We start from the raw sequence: 21,359 nt of genomic DNA, 5'->3' as shown, positions 1-21,359 counted from the left end.
ATCTTGCGACTGGCAGGCATCAATTACACTTTCGCGAGTCCCAGTCCGTGAAAATACATTTCAGCAAAGTGCAATTAACGGAATGTCTGCGATTGGACAAATTTCGTTCTACATTATACATACATTCCGCGCATGAGATCGCACCATTACTCACGAGGCATAAATCATTTTCTAGAAAGTTTTATTCAAATAAGTTTCTTTTTGGGTTTCCTTCTTTTCAATAATTGAAAAATTAGACGAAATAGTAGAGTTTTACTTTTGTGTTTTACATCATATACTACGTTTACACGGTGATTTACGATGAAGTTATAACACCGATGTTATAACTATTGACGTTAGATGCTGATGTAAACGCTATTTTATGATGAAATTACTACATCGAGGTAGTAACTAGGTAGTAACTCAGGGTGCAGTCCCATGAAGCGGGTATCGCGCGTATCGAAAATCTGACTAATCGCGAACTTTAAAATAATGAATTCGGCGGAACGGCTGAGTATCGAAAATAGCGGAACGTCCGCAATTGGTCGATACGCGTGTCCGCGATACGTGCGATACGCTCCATGGGACAGTACTCTCAAAGTCGTTTGATGAAGAGGCTTATGGCTCTCGCACACTGAACGCGACGAGCGAGGATATCCAATGAGCGATATCCAATGAGAGATTTGCTTTTTCAAACGTCACGGATGGACGAATAAATACATGGTGCTATATGTATACATATATTACTAATCATAAGAAAAAATGTAACACATGTGACCAACAACTGCCACTTAGTATCATAATATTGTATTGTACAAAGTAATAGAAGCACTTGAAATACGATTTTCACACAGAATTTACCTAACAACAGCAACGTCAAAATGAAGATGAAGTTGTATCAAGATTTATACGTTGACTGAAAATGAAAAATTTAGTACTAGACGACGTTTTTATAGGTATTCTTACGTATATTAGACACAGTTAAATAAATATGTATATTCTTATATAGGATGCTCAAAAATAAAATATTAGTAGTGCGTCGAATTAACTATTTATTAGATAGTTTGCTCATTATCAAGAAAATATCAATGCGTTTATCAAAAGTATATTGTCTTTTAAACAAAAATTCCGCAAATATAATATTCATAATGATATTCTCGGGTACCAAAACGTGGAAGATTAGAATGCATTTCTCTCTATAATTTCTCTTTTTTTTGTTGTTGGATCCGTTGGGTCCGTTATTATCAATATTTATTCTTTTAAATTTTATTTCCTTATGTATTTTTCATCGCTAAAAACGAATTTGAAAAAATTTTTTGTTGGACATATTTTGACCGCCATCTTGAAAAACCTATATTCGTAAAGTTGAAGTCCATCTAAAAAATACACACACACACACACACACACACACACACACACACACACACACAACGTAAACGCTGTCTCGTTCTCTGTATCAGCCATATATATATATATATATATATATATATATATACTTATAATACATCTAATGATTTTGATAAATAAATATATCTAAATTTTCGCCTTACTAAATTAAAGTGCTACTATATATTTAGAAAATATATTTAGAAAAAAATGAGCAAAGACCTCTACCCAAGGTTTATGTTCGCTGCTAAGATTGCAGTAGCTAACAAAGCACGGAGTTGTTATTCCGGCATATTTTCTACATTTTATATGATTTATTTATATTAAAAACTTGTATTAAAAACTTGATGGAACGCAAAATGTCATTGATCAGAATTCAAACTTGGTTCAAATTTTGAACCACGTTAGAGGAAATGGGCAATTCGGTATGCAAGCGCATGAAGATGGATAAAAATCACAGAAACAATTGAATCGTCCGTAATAATTATAAACCGCCCGATCACGGTGAACATTACTTCGCGAATGGTCGCGCATGTCGAATGTCGACAACTCCGTAAATTTGATCTAAAACGCGCGCGTCGCAAAGGTGCGCAGGACGACGTACACACAGCGCCAGCAAATTATTATCCCTCACTACGCGACTTGCGTAACGTTTAGCGTGCACTATTCACCACGTTTGCTGCAACGTTTGCTGCGATTTCCGTGAGACTCCGAAAGATTCCGAAAACATCCGCACGATCAGTCGGTCGGTCGGTCAGTCGGTCGAACTTTTCGCGGGGGTGGCAAAGGGAAGTGATGCCCGTGGATATATTCGACTCACTCTGTCACTGCCAAACGATTGACGGAAGAAGAGAGAGAGAAATACGAATAGTGAAACTGCGCGCGCATGAAGGAGAGAAAGAGGCGGAGACAAAATAGCAATAGGTCAAACGCAGGCTAGACGCAGCGAACCTAGAAAAGAGATGTACGTCGTGTGCGAGAGCACATCGAGTCGCGCGAGTATCAACCAGCTGATTGGCGAGGGAGTCGTGAGCAGTCGTCAATGAGACGCGGCAATTCGCGAGTGCGTGTGTGTCATTTTCTCGTTTGCTCACATCTCTTCATACATCCGTACATCCATAGTGCGCGCGTATAGAGCGTGACACAGATTTCTCGTCGTCACTGTCGACTCCATTTCATTTATCTCCCTTACTCTCTAATTTCATTGTAAGACTGCCGCACATACATATACGTTCGTTCCTTCCTTCTTTCCCTTCTTTTTTCGTCCGAGAGCGTACAAATCCGTCGTGCTTTTACTCGTGCCTAGTATCTCATTCTCGGATACGACACTTGCCCCCGCGAAGCGAGCATCGTCTGCTCCATCTATTTCATTTGCGTTTATCTTGCTCGCGCGCATTTGTCCGCAATTTCCTCTCTCTCTCTCTCTCTTTTCTCCCCTCGCCCTTTCCTGCTTATACTCCTCCTCCCATCGAGTAAGAGTAGCAAAAGAGAGGGTGCAAATACGTGTGGTGCGCGACTCCCGTGTGTACATTATCCGCTTGTGTTTGTATGCCGCGCTGGTACGCGTTGCGCTGCGCCCGTAATCTCCGTGGACGTGCGTGTGCACGCGCGCGCGCGTGCGCGCTGCTGTGAAGTGTACGTGGTGTGTGCGCGTGGTGTGTGTGAGTGTGTGTGTTGTGTGTGTGTAGCGTGTTACGTGCGCGCAACGAGCGAACCAAGATGGCCGCCGATTCAGGAATGGAGACGTGTCCCTCCCCGGAGATTGCGGACTCCAGAAAGCGGCCGCTCGACTGCGACGCAGAGAACGGCGCGACCAAAAGGTCGCACTACGGATCAGGTATTTTCGATCGGATGTCGTCGATGTTGCGCATCATCGTCATCGGCGGTGCCATCGCGGAATCGCGATGATTCTGCTCGTCCACTCGCTCGTTCGCTCGCCGTCGCGGTCGCCGTGGTTATCGTCGTCATCGGAATCGGAGCCTACTCTGCTCTCATTCGTGTAACATTCGCGTGATAAACGATATGTCTAGAAAGAATATTCGTTTCTTTCTCTTTCTTTTTCTCTGTCCATTGCTCCGTTTTTTTCTCGTATTTCGCACACACTTTTGAGGATCCTGACGACGTTGTCGTCATCATCGTCGTCGTCGTCGTCGTCGTCGTCGTCGTCGTCGTCGTCGTCGTCGTCGTCGTCGTCGTCGTCGTTGTCGTTGTTGTGTTGTCATTGTCGTCATCACTGTCGTCGCTTATTGATGATGAATCCGTTCTTTTTCATTTCCCACTTTGTCAATAGATTAGTTTTCATCGACCGTACGTTACGCGTACATCGCGGAAACACAGGAAATAGCGTCTCATCTCGCGCATCCTCGTTTATGCCACGTCTCCTTCCATTTACTCCTAGTTCCGGTTTCCTTTTTTCTCTCTCTCCTTCCTCCCCCTCCCCTCTCTCTCTCTCTCTCTCTCTCTTTCCTTTCATTCCAGTTATATCGGCATTGTATTTCATTTTCTCTGATTAACGGAGTCGCGTGCGTGGGATACGTCCAAGTTGGACAATAAATCCAAATCGGTCAATGTGAATAGTGTTTTAAATTTTGACGTTCTTTTCTATGCGATGCCTCCTCCGTATCTATCTCTCTTTTTCTTTCCTTTTCTCTCTTCCGTCTCGTCCTCTCGCTCTCGCTCTCGTCCTCGCTCTCGCTCTCGTTCTCGCTCTCGCTCTCGCTCTCTCCTTCGACTACGTGTGGGCGGTCGTGCCTGTGGAACGTCGTTAATGGAGGACCGCTTCCACGGCGGTGGCTGCTCCTACGGTGACTCTGCAATTTTGTCACGCAAGCATCGTGGAAATAGCGGCGCACGTTCCTATCGCGCCGCTACGTTCCTGTCATCATCGTCATTGCTGTGCATCATACGCGCGCGCCTGTCACAGCATTTCCGCGCTCCGTTCCGTATCGCATATCTGTAACGTGGTGCTGTAATCGCGACCGTCGTCGTCGTCGTCGTCGTCGTCGTCGTCGACGTCGTCGTCGTCGACGTCGTCGAGAAACCATCATCGCCACTACTATCCGCGCGCAGAACGACGGCGCCCACTAGGATGTGGCGCATCGGTGAGTTTGTCACGCATACCCACACGCACCCACTTCGCGCCTCTCCGCCTCTCCGCGAGGAGGTTGATGGGTCAAGGTCGCCGGGCTAGCCTGCCAGCTAACGAGCGAGCGAGCGAGACCGAGTCGAACCGAGCCGAGTTGCGAGCCAGCGCAGGGCCTCCATCTGTCAAACAGCTGTTTGCCTTTCGCACGTCTAACTTCTCGCTGAACGCCGTTCCTTTCGCTCAAATCGCATCGATCTCGATTACCGTTCAACGCTGTTCGTTCAAAGAAAAAAAAGAAACGGAGTAGTTATGTATTTCGGAGTAGTTTATCCGAAACCATCTTCCCGTACCTTGATTAGGCCACGTCGATCATTTTGTTATAATATACGCTTGAAATCCAACGGAATAGTCACCGTTTTGATCGTAATTATCTTTTTTTTTTCTTTTTAAGTAGTCCAATCTATTCATTTATTGTTTCTCTTTTCCTAGTTGTAAGTTAAAGATACAATTCTTCAAGATGGATCACCGAGAAGGTCGATTCTTTTCGTCGATCGACTCTTTTCGTTTTAGTTAGTCGCCTTCAATTTGCAACCCGTTGTGTTGTCTCTTTTGGCTCGATCGCAAAGTTAGTTACCGAAGGTCGATCTATTTTTCTCTCTATGATTATTCTGATTCTCTCTAACCAAATTTACAAGAAAAAGATATACAAGATATACAGATAAGATTACAGGAAAAAAACTAGTAAAATAAAAATGCAACAGAAATTTAAGAAAATAAAGAAAAGTGGGAAGATTTCGGGTGATTTCGAACTGACATAAAATTGACTAATCAAATTACTGGTTGTACTCACACGATATGCCTTATCCACATTTAATCTCTTTTAATTGATTAGATGATAGCTATTTTTTATAATTTTCGTTAATTTTATTTTTGGAGCTAAATGATTAATAAATTGTAAAACATAAAAAAATTAATATGTCGATTTTCTTAATTCATTGCTGAATACAGAATCAATACCTAGCAAATTTATTTTCGTGTAACTGGGCATTTTTTGTTTCCTGTTTATACTATTATTAAATTACCCAATATCGACGTTATTCGATTTCGCAAGTTTGATTTCTTCGATCACTTTTGATCGAGGTCATGCTCGCGAATGTGAATCAAGATCGCGCGATACGCGAGAGCGTCAGGGCCGGGAATTTCAATTTCTGTGGAGCAAAGAGAGATTGATCTCGGTTCGATCGGACACTTTCAGCTGACGAGTCAGATTTGTTTGCTCGACTAACAAGGCGATGTGACATTTCTTGCGTTACGACAGTGTGTAATATTCGAGAACGGATGAAAATAGAGATAAAAAAATTAATAGTTTCTTTTTCGAGAAAATTATCATTATTATGTCTGTTTCTATAAATAAATGTAATAATATAATAATTCATATTTACTTGCCAATGAAATGTAAATAGAACTTTTGATAGATAATCTCTTTTTATTTTACATCGATTCTATCGAATTTAATTTGTATTTCTCTTAAAAAAGAAATAAATCTATTTCTTGTACGCGTGCGCGCGCGCACACACATACTCACAAGAAGTATGTAATAGTTAATTTTAATTTTAGCGAATATAATTGAAACAATGACTAAAAATAAAAGAAATAGATTAGATAATAATAATATGTGAAATAATAATATGTGAATAATTTTGATCTAAAACGATGTTGCAATGTTTTAAAAATGTTTGTTATCTTGAAAAGCATTAATTAAATGTTTTAAAACGTTTGCTCGAAATATATGTATTTTAAATTAAAATTTTTTTTTAGGTATTATTTAATCCATTTATCTTTTATTTGATTAATAATATCAGTACTTCAATGATTAAAATATTTTTATTTTAATTAAATTTTTTTTCATGATCCGAATATTTAAAGTAATGTAAAATAATGTGAATATTTAAATTTAAAAAAATTTTAAATAAATGTCTATTTGTCTTGAAATCTTTAGAGAAATAGCGATAAGTAAAATAGCGATACTATTCCTAATTTATTTAGAATGTTCATTTATTAGTTTTGAATTATTTTTATTTAAAATTATTACATTAAATGCAGTGTAATCACAGGAATTAAAGTTGTTTCTGTTGATACATCCATGCGTGAATTCTAGGATATCTTGTCACATATATATTTCTGACATTATATATTATGTCGTTGCATATAGAACATGATCAAAAAAATGATTTGCTTTAATTTTGCAGGAGGAGATGGAACGTACCACCTTAAGGTATTGGTCCCCGGCGTGGCTGCTGGGGCTATTATTGGGAAAGGTGGAGACACAATTGCTCAACTTCAAAAGGATACAGGAGCAAGAGTAAAAATGTCTAAATCACATGATTTTTATCCAGGTATACGTATTTGCTTTTGCGCACATGCGCTTGCGTGGAATTCGTCGATCATCGTTCCATTCCTCTGTTATAGGTACGACCGAAAGAGTATGCCTTATTACGGGCACCGTAGACGCTATTATGGAAGTCATGGAATTTATCATGGACAAAATACGCGAGAAGCCTGATCTTACTTCGAAAACTACAGTGGATTTTGAGTCTGGTAAAGCCACTGCAGAGAGAGACAAACAGGTAAAATTGAAATTTTTGTCATAAAATTCTTTTTCTGTTTCTATTTTACGTAAAAGATATTTTTTGAATTAAATATAAGTTTTGTTATAATACTAATAATTGATCTTTATGAAAGTTCTGTGATTAGAAATTACAACTTTTGAAATAACTTAATTTTTTCTGAGCATTGATATGTTTATAGGATTTCTTCTCAAAGTAATGTGAATTTTCTATCATAATGTCAATAATTTATTTCTTGGAAAGAAAATAATATTAATAATAATTAAAGAAATATGAAATTATATACATTTTTTATGCACATGAATGATACGCATCAATATTGTTATTTCAGGTCAAAATTTTAGTGCCCAATAGCACTGCGGGGATGATAATAGGAAAAGCTGGGAATTATATTAAACAAATTAAAGAGGAATCTGGCTCGTATGTCCAAATTAGTCAGAAGGCTAAGGACCTTTCCCTTCAAGAGCGATGTATAACGGTTATTGGTGAAAAAGAAAATAATCATAGGGCGTTACACATGATATTAGCAAAAGTGGCTGATGATCCGCAAAGCGGAACGTGTCTTAATGTCAGTTATGCAGATGTAAGTGGTCCCGTTGCCAACTATAATCCTACAGGCAGTCCATATGCTCAAGCTCCCACAAGCACTCCAACGTATACATCTACGGCTGGTTTGAATACAGGTTAGTTAATGAGTTTTTAATAATAAGAGAGAGGATAAGGTATTTTTTATACAACAAATACATTCAAGTGTTGTTAGTATCGATTGTAAAATCGTCTAATAATATTTACAAATCTATTTTAGCTTAAAAGTACGCACTTTTTCTTAATTTTTTTTTTATCTCTTTAAAAACACTAATACGTATATGTATATTTAACTTTTCTTTTTAATATTCTAATATTGCTAAAACAAGAAAAGAAAAATAAATCATCTTTGATTTTTTTTCTTTTCTTGCTTTTATTATTACAAATTTAAATCGAATAAAATGAAACTAAGTATAATGTTAAATTACATTTCTCTAATCTTAAAAGTTTATTACAAACATTAAATAATTGCAAAGAAAACTAAAACATACAATTTTCCTAATTAAGTATTTTCCTAATTAAGTAAATAAATGAATCGAATTATTTTACACGTTAAAAGTGATACAAGTTTTAAAAGTGAATCTACAAGAATCTGTACAAGAATGTGTATATTGAATGTATAATTTCTATCAAGTTACCAGGACTAAATCAGCAAAATCAAACCGAGCCTACTCAGTTATTTATTATCCATTTGTTACTAATTTGTATCACTAATAAAAATTGTGTACCCTGTGCCGTATTGGGGGGAAAAAAAAACATAGCGCTGCTAGTTTAACATAAAAAAAAAAAGGAAACAAAAATAGAAATACAAAATACTGAATTTGTACCACTCAAAAAAAACGTTAAAATATTGATCTATTCTCGTTGAAACAACTCTAATTTAATTTATGTCTATTAGCATCAAGAGTAAAGTATCTCTCACCGCAAGCAGAAACAATCTCTACTACCACACTCGAAGTGCTATAATATGTACTATTAAAATATAAAGATTCAATTTTGTATCCTCGCCATGTTCGGGCGGAAACTATTCCTAACCTTTATTAGCTCAAGAGTAAAGTGATTTTTTTTCAGTAGAATTGAAGAATACTGCTCTTATCTCATGTACAGTAATCTGTACCACTGAAATATTATTATTTGATTTTACTGAAAAAAAAAAAGAATATTTTATTCTTGACATTATCAAGCGTTAAGGGTAGTTTCGAGAGGAAGGATAAAGGTACAAAATCACGATTTTCATAATAGAAATTACTACACATCAAATGAAAGCAATATCATTTGATTCTGTTGAAAAAGAAGAATACTTTACTTTTGAGCTAATAGAAATTTTGAATAGTTTCTGAAGGAACGGCGGAAGGTATAAAATTTAAAACTTTATATTTTAGTAGTACATATTGTAAGACTTCGAGTTTGATAGTAGAGATTGTTTCTGTTTGTGGTGAAGAATACTTTATCTCTCTCTTGATGCTTGAGTTAAATTGGAGATTGTTTCAATAAAAATGGATCAATATTTTAATTTTTTTGGGGCGGTATAAATTTAGTATTTTGCATTTTCTTTCTTCTTCTTTTTTTTCTTCTTCTCTCTTTTTTTTTTACTTTTTTTTCTGACACAGGGTACAAAATTTTTATCGATGGTACAAATTAGTACAAAATGGATACTAATTAACTGAATAGATCTAGTTTAATTTTGCTAATTTGGTCGTGCTAGCTTGATAGGAGTGAATGTATAATTATAGATATATGAGAAAGAAATCGCTTGTTTTTCCAACTTCATTTTTTTCGTTATTCAGATTTGTATATATATATATATATATATATATATATATGTGTGTCACGCGTATTTACAAATTAAGAAGATTCTCGTTGTCTCATTATCCGTTTGTTAATAAATATTGTGTTTGTTATAAATATTAATAAATATTATGTTGTCTATTTTTTTTTTATTTTCTTTATAGTGAGCCTTTTGAATGGCGCTGGTTTGAGTCTTAATCTGAATCTGGGCGCGGCTATCACTGCCGGTACGGCGCCGGTGACGACGCAGCTATTGGAACATATAAAACTGAATCTACGTACGACAGGTTTTTCTGAGCCTGCCGCCACGGAGATACTTGCCGCGATCGCGACTCTCGCCAAATATAATATCCTAGGAATGGGAATTGGAATGCCGTCGAGTATGAGCTACTTGGGTAATCCAATGGACAGTACGACAACCGCGAATGGCTCGAATAACAACGGCGGTGTGTTCGGGCCGATCGGGACTGTACCTGCGCTCGGATCAACTTCGCCAACGCCGCGCAACACCCTCGATCGGTACGAGCCGTTTGATCCGTTTCGGCAGAACAACACCGCTGCCAACGCGATACATCTGAACAACAATTCGTTCGGCTTGGGCACTAACCAGTTATCACTTGTAAGTAAGAGTCCTACACAGGTAGACGCCAACAACAAGGAGACCAAGAAAGTAGACATAGAAATTGCAGAGGTTATAGTGGGAGCTATTCTGGGACCCGGTGGTCGTGCCCTCATTGAGATTCAGCACCTAAGTGGCGCCAACATACAAATCTCTAAGAAGGGCATGTTCGCCCCTGGTACCAGGAACCGCATAGTGACTATCACGGGTTATCCCAATGCGATCAACACTGCTCAATACTTGATCGAGCAGAGGATCAGTGAAGAAGAGGCAAAGCGAGCGCGTCAGAATGCCATCGCCAGTATGATCCATTGATTTCAAATATAGCACTCCTCTTGTTCATCCCCATTGAGCTCCGTTGTTCACCTCTTCATACCTTGAGAAGCGAGAGCACGGTGGTTCTTTTTTCTCTTCTTATAATTTTGACACGTGTATACACGTGTGTGTATGTGTATGATTACACACACACACACACACACACACACACACACACACACACACACACACTACACACACATAAATATATATATATATATATATATATATATATATGAATATTATGTATGTTGTATGATATATAACAACTACGATTGTTCTGTGATACACCACATTATGGGGCTTTATCACACACGACATGTGCGTATTACATCAGAGTTGCCACGAATAACTGTTAGTTGTTATTGCGTATTATTACGTATTATTGGGATAATCCACTATATAATTGTTATCGGATTCGGAATATACGATTACGGCATTTCTTTTAGCAACACTGATTGCTACATTACATCTGGAAATATGGCTTCTTCTTGACAGACTTTTGTCTGCTTAATTGCTAAATCCCTCAAGTTTTTATTACACATTAACCATTATCAAAAATCATCTCACATAGAATTCAATATTAAAGCGGCACTTCAAATCTGAGTCAATCATTGACCGGTCAACTGAAATGTTAAGATATGTTTTCTATGATTAACATTTTGTCTTTTGAGATAGGAAATACTTAGACTAATGGATTTTTCTTGTTTTTAAAATGCAATTATTTACTTTGTTTCACCAAGTACAGAGTAATACCTTGGCAAAACCAAAGAGTTTATATGTACAGAATGTTTCAAAGAAATAATTATGAGTTGCTAAGACTTAAAAATCTTGAGCTGCAGAAATTTGTAGCTTCTTCTCGAAACATTCTGCATAACACAGAAATCCTTGGCTGGAAGTTTAATAAATATCCAAAGTGAGAGAGAGAGAGAGAGAGAGAGAGAGAGAGAGAGAGAGAAAACTATGCTATATATATAAAAACATATATTTATATATTTACAATGTATTGCTGGCTGGTCCAGCTAGATAAATAGTGAATAACTCCTTATTGCCAAGTTATATTTTTAATTCCAAAGCGTTTGAGTCTTTCTGAGCCTCATTTAAATAGTTTCGTAGTATTTAGATTGATATATACAGAACTATATATAGATTTTAACGTCAAATGTTATTTTTTAATATGTATTTCTAAGGAATGGAAAATTGTTTGCGCTAACACTTGTTCGCTAGGATAAGCAATATTTTTTGCACATCACGTTAGATAACATTCTCAGATATTTAATAATCTGCAGAATTATTCCATTATTCATGAAACTTTTAGTCTAACTATTTCCTCTTTTAAGACGATCATCAGTTGACTGCGATTAAAATTTGTATGGTGTGTATGTACGCGCGCATGCACGCACGCACACACGCACCCTCCCTTCTCTCCACACACACACACACACACACACACACACACACACACACACACACACACACACACACACACCAACTTTATATGTATGTGTGTGTGATATATATATATATATATATATATATATATATATATTGTCTTCTACTTTAGACTCATTTAATTTGAAATTTAGAACTTATTATTACGTGCCTTTTGAGAGAAAATAGAATATACTGGCGTTTGCTTTCTTAAAACAATGTAAATGTTAGTTCGTTTAAAATATTTTTCGGATCTTTTATTTAATGTATGAGCGTCTCTTCAATCGTTTTTTCGCCATGCGCGAAATATTTTACCATATAATTACTATATATGTATTTACTATATAGTATGTTTTAAATAATTTATTAGGAATATTGATCGTTCAATCGTAGACGCACATGAAAGAATCTTCTCCAAATCATTTTAATTGTCATCTTGAAAAATCTCGATTATTTACCACAGTACATATTTCTGTACGGTAAAGAGTTCTGTATGGTAAAAAAAGGCGTTTGTGTGAAACGCTGAAAAACCTGCATTTTTCTGAAAAATGTGATTAAAACAGGAAGTTTTAATGAATATTAAAATTTTGTAATGGAGGAATGAACCAACAGATCTTTGAATGTTACAATCGATTTAAAAATTTTCAAACAAATCTTGCGTTCCCGCCATTTAATTGAAGGAAAAGATGTCTGCTACAAATAAAAATTTTTATAATCATTCTTTCTATGGGCATAAGTAAATAGGAAGGGGATATGAGCTAGATAATTATCAATAATGGATTTAAAATGATTATTGAAATCATTTAGTTATATAGCATTAAATAAAATATATAACTGTACATCCACATAGATACATAAACAGACAGATAGATAGATACATATACATATAAAATTCATAATTGGAGCCATAAGCTTATTGTTCTTTAAACATTGACTTGTATATTTATAAATATTGCATAAAGGGAATGATAATGATAATATATTATGCAAAGACATACATCATACAAACATATATACATACATGTATATATACTCTATGTATAAATACATACATAAATGTACATGTACATGTGTGTGTGTGTGTATATTTATACATATATAGACACACACACGCGCGCGCGCGCGCGCACGCATGCATGCATATACACACATTATATAAGATGTCCTGTATAAGTCATCTCCTTCTATTTTTTAAGCTAAAGGAGACAAACCTAACAAATATATCAAACTAAATAATTCGAGTAAAACTTTCGTAAGCTTTCAATGATTTTTTGTAAAAATTATCTATGTTAAAGAATGGGAAGACATGCATAATTTTTCGTGCCAACGGCGTGAATACTTTGCTCTTATAAAAGTTATAGTGTTCTTCCTATCGAATACAACGATATATGATCTAACAGAACTATTTTACAAATTACAAGTTTTGTCAAAACTTATTATCTTTTCATTTTCGGTTTTGCAATATAACCAACTTCCAAGTTTCACATTAATAATTAATAACTATAATAATATATTGTTATAATCATAGTCAAATAGCTAATGCGAGAATGAGAAATTGGCCATGTTGCAGAGCCAAAAAGTAGTAATTGCCTATGAAATTTCAAATAAATAACTTCTATAATTTATAAAATAATTTTATTATATCATACATTGTTACATTTATTTACAAAAATATTGGAACTTTTATTATATTTGAAATATTCACGTTACCATGAAAAAATTGTATATCTCTTCGTTCTTCAACATAAATAAGTTTTATAAGCATAGATTTTCACTGTACTTGTAATAGAGTTCAGTTAGAACCATTTAATTTTTTGATATTATATTTGTTAAACCTTAACTCGCCATACCTATTTTTAATTATCTTTCCCGCCACATCGGGATTTGTGGAATCTTTGTCGCTATATCTCTGAACTGAAGGCATATTTTTTTAGTTCACAAGATGTAAAATAGATATCTCAAAGTAAGACAAAGACAGATGAACAAAAATTAAACCTAAAATATTTTATTTAAAATATTTTTCAAGTAGTTATAATGATTTAAAGAAATTTCTTTTGCAAAAAGTTATAGCAATGTGAAAAATCGCACTGGGTACATCGTACCTTGGTATGGCGATCTATGGTTAAGTCTACCTTCTTTAATTTACAAAATAAAAGGCCACTTATGAGGATATTCATGTGTATGCACACACACACACACACACACACACACACACACACACACACACACACACACACACACACACACACACACACACACACACACACACACACACTGCATGCGTGCGTGCGTGCGTGCGTGCGTGCGTGTATACAAATAGAAGGAAGGTGGATTATAGATTTATTATAAAAGATGTTACATAAATATGAATAATGTGCATATGTATGTGTATATGTATTATTATGTATGTATGGTGTACACACACACACACACACACGCGCGCGCGCGCGCGCGCGCGCGCGCACGCACACACTCATATATATATATATTTATGTGTATATATGCATATATGCGTGTATGTATGTATGTATGTATGTATGTATGTATGTATGTATGTATGTATGTATGTATGTATGTACATATGTATAGGTACATAACATAAATATATAAACACAAAACACACACACACACAGGCGCACGTGTGTGTGTGTGTGTGTGTGTGTGTGTGTGTGTGTGTGTGTGTGTGTGTGTGTGTGTGTGTGTGTGTGTGTGGAGTGTGTGTGTGGAGCGTAGGAATGATATTAAAAAATATTGTTGATAAAATATTTGCGTCCGCAAAGAGGAGAAAACACGTTTATGTTTATCCATAAATTTTATGTAAACTATTATTAATTAAACTTCACTGCGTTGCCCAAATACATTGAAAAGTCACCAATATATGGAATAATTAACTAGATTGCTGTAGATAAATCAATTCTAAAGTTTTAAGAGAGCATATAAATTATATAGCGTTAATTTAATTTATGGATTAGTGTATTTTAATAGTCTTCGTGCTATTAACACTAACGGCAGCATAATATATTTCATTATAATTAATATATAATATATAATAACCATTATCATGCATTTTTCTCCTAGAAGATCATCATATTAGATTTATTAATCAGTTATCATTGATTCTCATTGTGTTGAAAATCGTCTTCTATTATAGTCAGCTATTAATATTATCTAACTGCCGGTAGGGCAGAAGAATGCTACTAAATTTATTGAGCTCGTGAAAAAAAGAGGTGTTTGTCATTCAAATTTGCCATTAGTCGTTCATTCGTTCGCGAATGTAGGATATAGACACAGATATAAACACAATTTAGATTGCCACTACTACAAATATGTACGTTACCTATTAGATTTAATATTTATCTATCTCTTCATATTCATGGTACATTATTTATCGTTTTAATCTTTATTCTCAGACAGATATTGAATTATGAAACTATTATTTGAGCATCGGTATTTTTATTTTATATTCTTTTATTATTGAAGTTGTAAGAGATTATCGTATAGTTCAATTGTAATGTCGGGTGAATGAGATGAACAATGAATTCTTGATTTTTACTTGAAATTCACTCGTCAATTGTGTTCCTGATCATTGGAAAGTGATCACGAGTAATCTTGCACGAGTAACCACCGTACCTTTTTTAGGGGGACTTGAGTTTTCGATTGTCAAACCCGTTCATTTCTCGTTACTATACATTCGCAATCATGTTATAATCAGCATCGTTAAAAAGCTTAGCATCGTTAGGATGATACAGTTTACATAAATTACTAAAAACAATCACCGTATCTCCTCGTATCTTTGTTACGACGAAGTGTGAAGCGCACTAATTTTATGATATGCATTGCCTGGTACAAATACATAAACATAAGTTATGACGTACATGTTTGTAGAGACGCAATATTCGAAAGGAAGAAAAATAGATGAAAAACGAGAAGAAAGCCTCTCTCTCTAGCGAACAACTTGTAGGTAGCATCTATGGTAAATATTTAGAATAAGGTTACGGGTTCTCTGATATTAAAACATTCCGTAATAGAGCAGATTACACATGTATAAGACTAGCTGTGATGGAAAGCTGAAAAAGAGAGTATATATTATACCAGTTGCTAGTAGAAAATGAAAGATGAATGTGAAATTAACTGTTAATAGAATATAAAATTGTAGGATTTATTTGCGCAGGTAAAATAAAATGCTTGTGACGACAAAAATTCGGCCAAGACAGGGAGAGATTGAGGAAGGAAACGGAAGCTTCGTCAGTACGCACGATTAAGCTAACATGCCCGGTTAAGCATGTGCAATCTCGCGCGTCTAAGTTATTTTTATCACGATGATGACAAGAGATCAGGATCAAGCCGAGTTCCTTCCTAAGTAAACACATAAAACCCGTGGAATCTCCTTGCAAATATTCCGGTAAGAATATAATATTCAAATTATAGGTGAAAGAAGCACAGATCACGTATAAAGGCCATAACGCGATCAGCCAGACTAAAATAAGTATTCTTCTTATATATAACATATTTAAAGTGTAACATATTTAAGTATAACATATTTAAAAGTGTATCGCCTGTTATATACGTTTTAATAACTATATTGATACTGTGATGTGTAGAGTTTGCACATTTACATCGATAGCGTTACTTTAAGTGGCTCCTCGCGCAATGTGCAATTCGTTTAATCTAATACAAAAAATATCTCAAAAATATCTTAAAAGATATTTCAAAACACAGAAAAATAATAAGCAAGTATTTGGTATATACATTTTTAAAGACTTAAGAAATTAATGAGAAAGATATACAGAATTTCAGAACACATTTTTCAAAAATACATGACTTTAACGGATTTGCTTTTTAAAATTAATATCTTTAGCTTTTAAGGATTGTCGTGATCTGTATTTTACTAGTATTGCTAGTATTTTGAAAACGAGCAAAACACAAATTGCAGTACCGTTATCGAAGTAACATTCTTGATGAAACTTTTTGAGTCGCTTAACGGCGTAAATGTATATGCGTTAATGCGCTAACATGTACACACACACACACGCGCGCACACACACACACACACACACACACACACACACACACACACACACACACACACACGCTTTCGGTTACGTTGTATTGAGTTATTTAACAATAATGTCAACAAACGCACGGTTTCGCGTGTAAACTCAAACTGCGTAAAGTCGGTGCTTGCGTGCGATCAGTATCAAGACGAAGATAATTTTGTCACGAAAATTAGATTGAATAACGACATGCCACAATATATTGTATATTAATAAGGCGTTATGTACATGTATCGGTGACAAAATTATTGATATCACGTGTAAAAACAGATATTGATTCGCGAAGGCATCGTTTAATTGTCCTTTCCGAGCCAACGATTCCAAAAGAAATCGCTTTCGATAAGGATATTTCCTCTTCAAAGAATTTTCCTTTAAAAAATCATGCAGTCAAAATTATTGGAAGATATGGAAAATGTTTCTTACGTATTTTTCTTTTTGTATTTCAGAGGAAAATCGCTCTCGTATTCGATCTCGAGTAGGACAATCCGATTCCAATCGCGATCGTAGGAACGGAAAGGATGATAAATATTTCCGCGCGTCGTTCATGATTTTCCGACGAGACGATCGACGCGGAGATGCAACGGCTGCTCTGCACAAGATTGCAAGAGCAGTATTGGTCGGCCAGTCAATGTTACCTACGAGTTGTTTAAACGCGAGAGAACGATGTTACGGTAGATCAACAGTCATTATCCGCCCTTGTTAGGAGAATCTTTTATTTTTTCACAGCGCTTTGTTTTGTACAGTTAAAAATATATTTCTTCGTTCACATATAACCGCGAAAAATGCGAGAATCGTATTGCGGTGCATCGCCAGTCGATAATTGTAACCGTAATACAGATGTAGATTGTGTGTAGCTAGTTTCTTATATCTTTAGGAATTATATCATTGCGGATTTGAGCAAGTTAAAACAATAAATTATCGATCTATCTGATCCTATCTCAGACAAGAAAGATGGAAAGAAAGAAAAAGAAAGATAAATAATTACGTCTATCTATATACATACATGTATGTGCAAATATGAAAAAATTAACAGAGGGAGAGAATTCAACTATAACTCTAATATAAATATAAAAGATAATGTGGAGGTGTAGCGTAGTAATCAGGGAACTGTAGGAATTGCATCGACTCGCCTCAATTCTAATTATGACTATTGTTACGGTAACTATTAACTGAATTTGACACTTGTCGCCGCGCGGAGGGTGACTCGCGTGTCACATTACTTGGCTGTGTGTGTTAGGCTACATCATAAAAATCATGTTCCATCGTACTTTTATCGTTTCACTTCGCATGGCTCCATTAAACTGTATGCGAGATGAAAGAGAAAAAACGCAGAAAAAAGAAATAGAGAAATACGCAAAAAATACGCAAGACTCACGATGGCATTCGGAATCGCGTTTCTAAGAACATAGAAAAAAAGAATAGGCTCTTTTGCGTGTCACCCGCACTCCACACCCTCTAGTGCCATATTGAATCTTCCCCTTCCTTTACATCCATCCCTTTCTTACCTTTCCTACCCATCAACCATCACACTTGTTAACGTTTGACAGTAGAATATGTTGTTAAAGATGTGTATATCCTGCGCGAAAACGCACGCTAATCGTTTTCAATGAAAATCAGAAAATCTTTATATTGTTTATTTCACATGAATATATTAAATAATGTCGTTATGGAGCGTACTACGAGATACCTACTCTTAGTTTGAAGTTTGTATAAATAAGGAAAATAGAAGTCTTTATAGCAGCCAGGAATATTGCGAGAAAGGAAAAGAAGTAAAGAAAATACCGATATTTCGATATTCCGTTATAACATACATTGATTGCTGCAAATGAGAGGAATATTGCTTAACGAATACTTTGTCTCCAAGTTCTATTTTTGTTGTCGCATTATACTTTTGTGTTTCTTGATTTTATATAGTCGTATATCCTGTTTCAGCTTGTCCTATTGAATCGGTGGTAATAACTCAAGTCAGAAATGCAACAATCTCTGAATTGATTAATATACGTGGATGACAATTGGCAATTGGTCTGATCAAAAAAAAAAAGAAGAAAACTATTTGCAATATATTACGGTTATTGCTTCAGAAAAAATATTCTGCATATTTCTGTAGTGAGTTTCCTATAATTGTTAGTTTACTGCCACTTTTTTGCAATCAATTACTATAATCAAATGTTTAAATAATAAGATAAATATTTGCCGATAGCTAAGAAACTCAATGTGTAAAACATAAAACATTTACTGGGTGTCCAATAATTCATGATGCGTCTCTCGCAGTAGATAAAACAGGTTATAAATAAAATTTTTTCTATTGTCATTTTGCAATTTTTTCAATAATTAATGAATTATTAATTTATAAAGCTCTATCAATGAACATACTCATGGTTGCTACATGAGTTGCTCGAAAGTGTGCTCTGCACAAGCAGCAAAACTTAGTTTTGCATAAGCGGCGCATTAACGTTAGGCTTTTCACAGATGCATATTCATTTACAAATTATTATAAATTAATAACTCAATTATTACAAAAATTGCAAAATAATATAAGAGTTTTCTGTCCAGCATAATCTGCTCTATCTATTCACTAAAGATGCATTACTAATTATAGAACACACACACACACACACACACACACACACACACACACACACACACACACCTCTATATATATATATATAATATATTATATATATATACATACATACACACAAATAAATATATCACTAAAAACTATTACATTAAGGCATCGCTGTAGAAAATGTGAAAAAAGAAACGAAGAATTTATTTATTGCATCCTATCGCATTAATTGACAATAGCAGAGATAAAATTATTTATATAGTACGAAAGTAAATAAAGATTATCAAAGATTACAGCCACACTCGAAAATCATTTGATTAAATGCGATTCGAGATATTTCTCACATTACGAAATCTTTGTTTTCCCAATTTAACGACATTCTCATGAAGCGCGCGAAGCTCAGTCTACGACCGAGAAATAAAAAAAGAGAATAAAATATAATAATAATGATATAAAAAATTATGTAACAAGAGAGCGTTACGATGTCCGCAGTAACTAGAGAATGCGTTCGTTACAATATAATAAAGAGAATTGTACAAAAATTGTATGTAATGTTATTTTGTCGAAAGTGAGAGTACTGATATAGAGTTAGACTGTTAATATGGTATATTATTTTGGATAAGAGCATAATATAAAAAGAAGAAAAACAAAAAATAACGAAAAGAAAAGAAGGAAAGAAAAGATTAAGAAACACTCTCGAACATGAGATCGTTGTTATTGACATAAAGATAGCATATAACAGCTCGGGGATTAAAATGGAGAATTAAAGAGAAACAAATAAAATTATGTAGAACGCGAAAGAAAGAAAGAGGGGAAGGGAAGACTATTAAGTACCTTGTTGAATATATAAGTAGTCGTATATTGCTATAAATCGCAAGTGCACGTGAGTGTGCGTGTGCTCTCATCCCACACATTCACGACATGTTCACACATACATGCATACACATCGTATAATATCAAAAGTGCATGCTTACACGCAAATAGAAGATTTTGTAGAAAGAGAAAGAACGCGCGTTTGCGTTTCACTTTCGTGATGATAAGTCTTTTTGTGCGTATAGTTATGACGTACTTGGTTAAATATTAGAAAGAAGAAAGAGAGAGAATAATCTTTGTTATCTTCCATGATATGTGACATGTGTGTGTGTGTGTGTGTGTGTGTGTGTGTGTGTGTGTGTGTGTGCGTGCGCGCGCGCGCGCGCGCGCGCGCGCGCGCGCATGGCTGTGTGTGGGGGGGGGAGTGCGCGCGCGTAATGCGTGCGTGCGGCGCGTGTGAGAAGAATATATACATACATACACATAAATATACACACATATACATACATACACATATATGTAGCATACGTACATAATATATAATCGAGATGAGAGAAAGAAAAAGGGAGAGAGTAAAAATGCAGCTGGCTGCGAAGATACCACAGAGAGATTTATTTGTCTCATACCGAATGGTGAAATCACGGTCAAGTATTGTACCTTACATTCCTTCGGCTATAAAATAATTTAAGGAGATACATAGGCATACGCATAAATATACACAAAACACATACACGATAGTGCGTTCTTCTCATTATGCGTTTTAACAAAGTTTGTAATATGCTGCACACGATTAGACAAAAATTCATTGTCACCCATTACACATTTTATTCCGCAATTGTGTAAACACAACAGATGACAACACAATTCAGCTTGTTTTTTTCCTTTTTTCCTTGTCGACACGACACAAGAATGGCGGTGCATTACGAGCAATGGGCAAAATTGTGTGTATTTTTTAATATTCCAAGATATTTCACCTCTCCGTGAGAGAGGAAGGAGAAGACAGAGAGAGGGGAAAAAAGGGTATTGCTATTCAATTAAGAAAGATTATCGATATTTACTGATAAGTTTTAAGTAGTCAAAATAGTCGTAACTCTATGGAAGATATGGA

General features: G+C 35.3%; 1 protein-coding gene across 6 annotated transcripts in view; it reads left to right on the top strand.

Annotated features, from left to right (window-relative positions):
- The first annotated feature begins 1,981 nt into the window (after window positions 1–1,981).
- The window catches only part of pasilla (RNA-binding protein Nova-1-like protein passilla), a 22,631-nt gene continuing 3,253 nt past the window's right edge, over window positions 1,982–21,359 (top strand). Inside the window, exons 1-6 of one of the 6 annotated variants that reach the window (XM_011645690.3) lie at window positions 1,984–3,202; window positions 6,700–6,846; window positions 6,920–7,077; window positions 7,409–7,760; window positions 9,615–10,069; window positions 15,987–21,359. The exon at window positions 15,987–21,359 is cut by the window's right edge and continues 1,292 nt beyond it. In XM_011645690.3, coding sequence (XP_011643992.1) covers window positions 3,085–3,202; window positions 6,700–6,846; window positions 6,920–7,077; window positions 7,409–7,760; window positions 9,615–10,069; window positions 15,987–15,995 — 1,239 coding nt within the window. In that variant the 5' untranslated portion in view covers window positions 1,984–3,084 and the 3' untranslated portion in view covers window positions 15,996–21,359. Of the gene's footprint in view, window positions 3,203–3,905; window positions 4,467–4,571; window positions 4,874–6,699; window positions 6,847–6,919; window positions 7,078–7,408; window positions 7,761–9,614; window positions 10,581–15,986 lie in introns of those variants that run through there. The other 5 variants (XM_011645691.3, XM_089070825.1, XM_011645688.3 and 2 more) reach the window with 5 other exon arrangements.

This window comes from Pogonomyrmex barbatus, unplaced genomic scaffold (genome assembly GCF_055798465.1).
Source record: "Pogonomyrmex barbatus isolate J1 unplaced genomic scaffold, ASM5579846v1 scaffold11, whole genome shotgun sequence".
In the NCBI taxonomy this organism is placed as follows: Eukaryota; Metazoa; Arthropoda; class Insecta; order Hymenoptera; family Formicidae; genus Pogonomyrmex; species Pogonomyrmex barbatus.
Note: the sequence above shows the minus strand (reverse complement) of the source record. Positions and strands in the feature narration are given on the sequence as shown.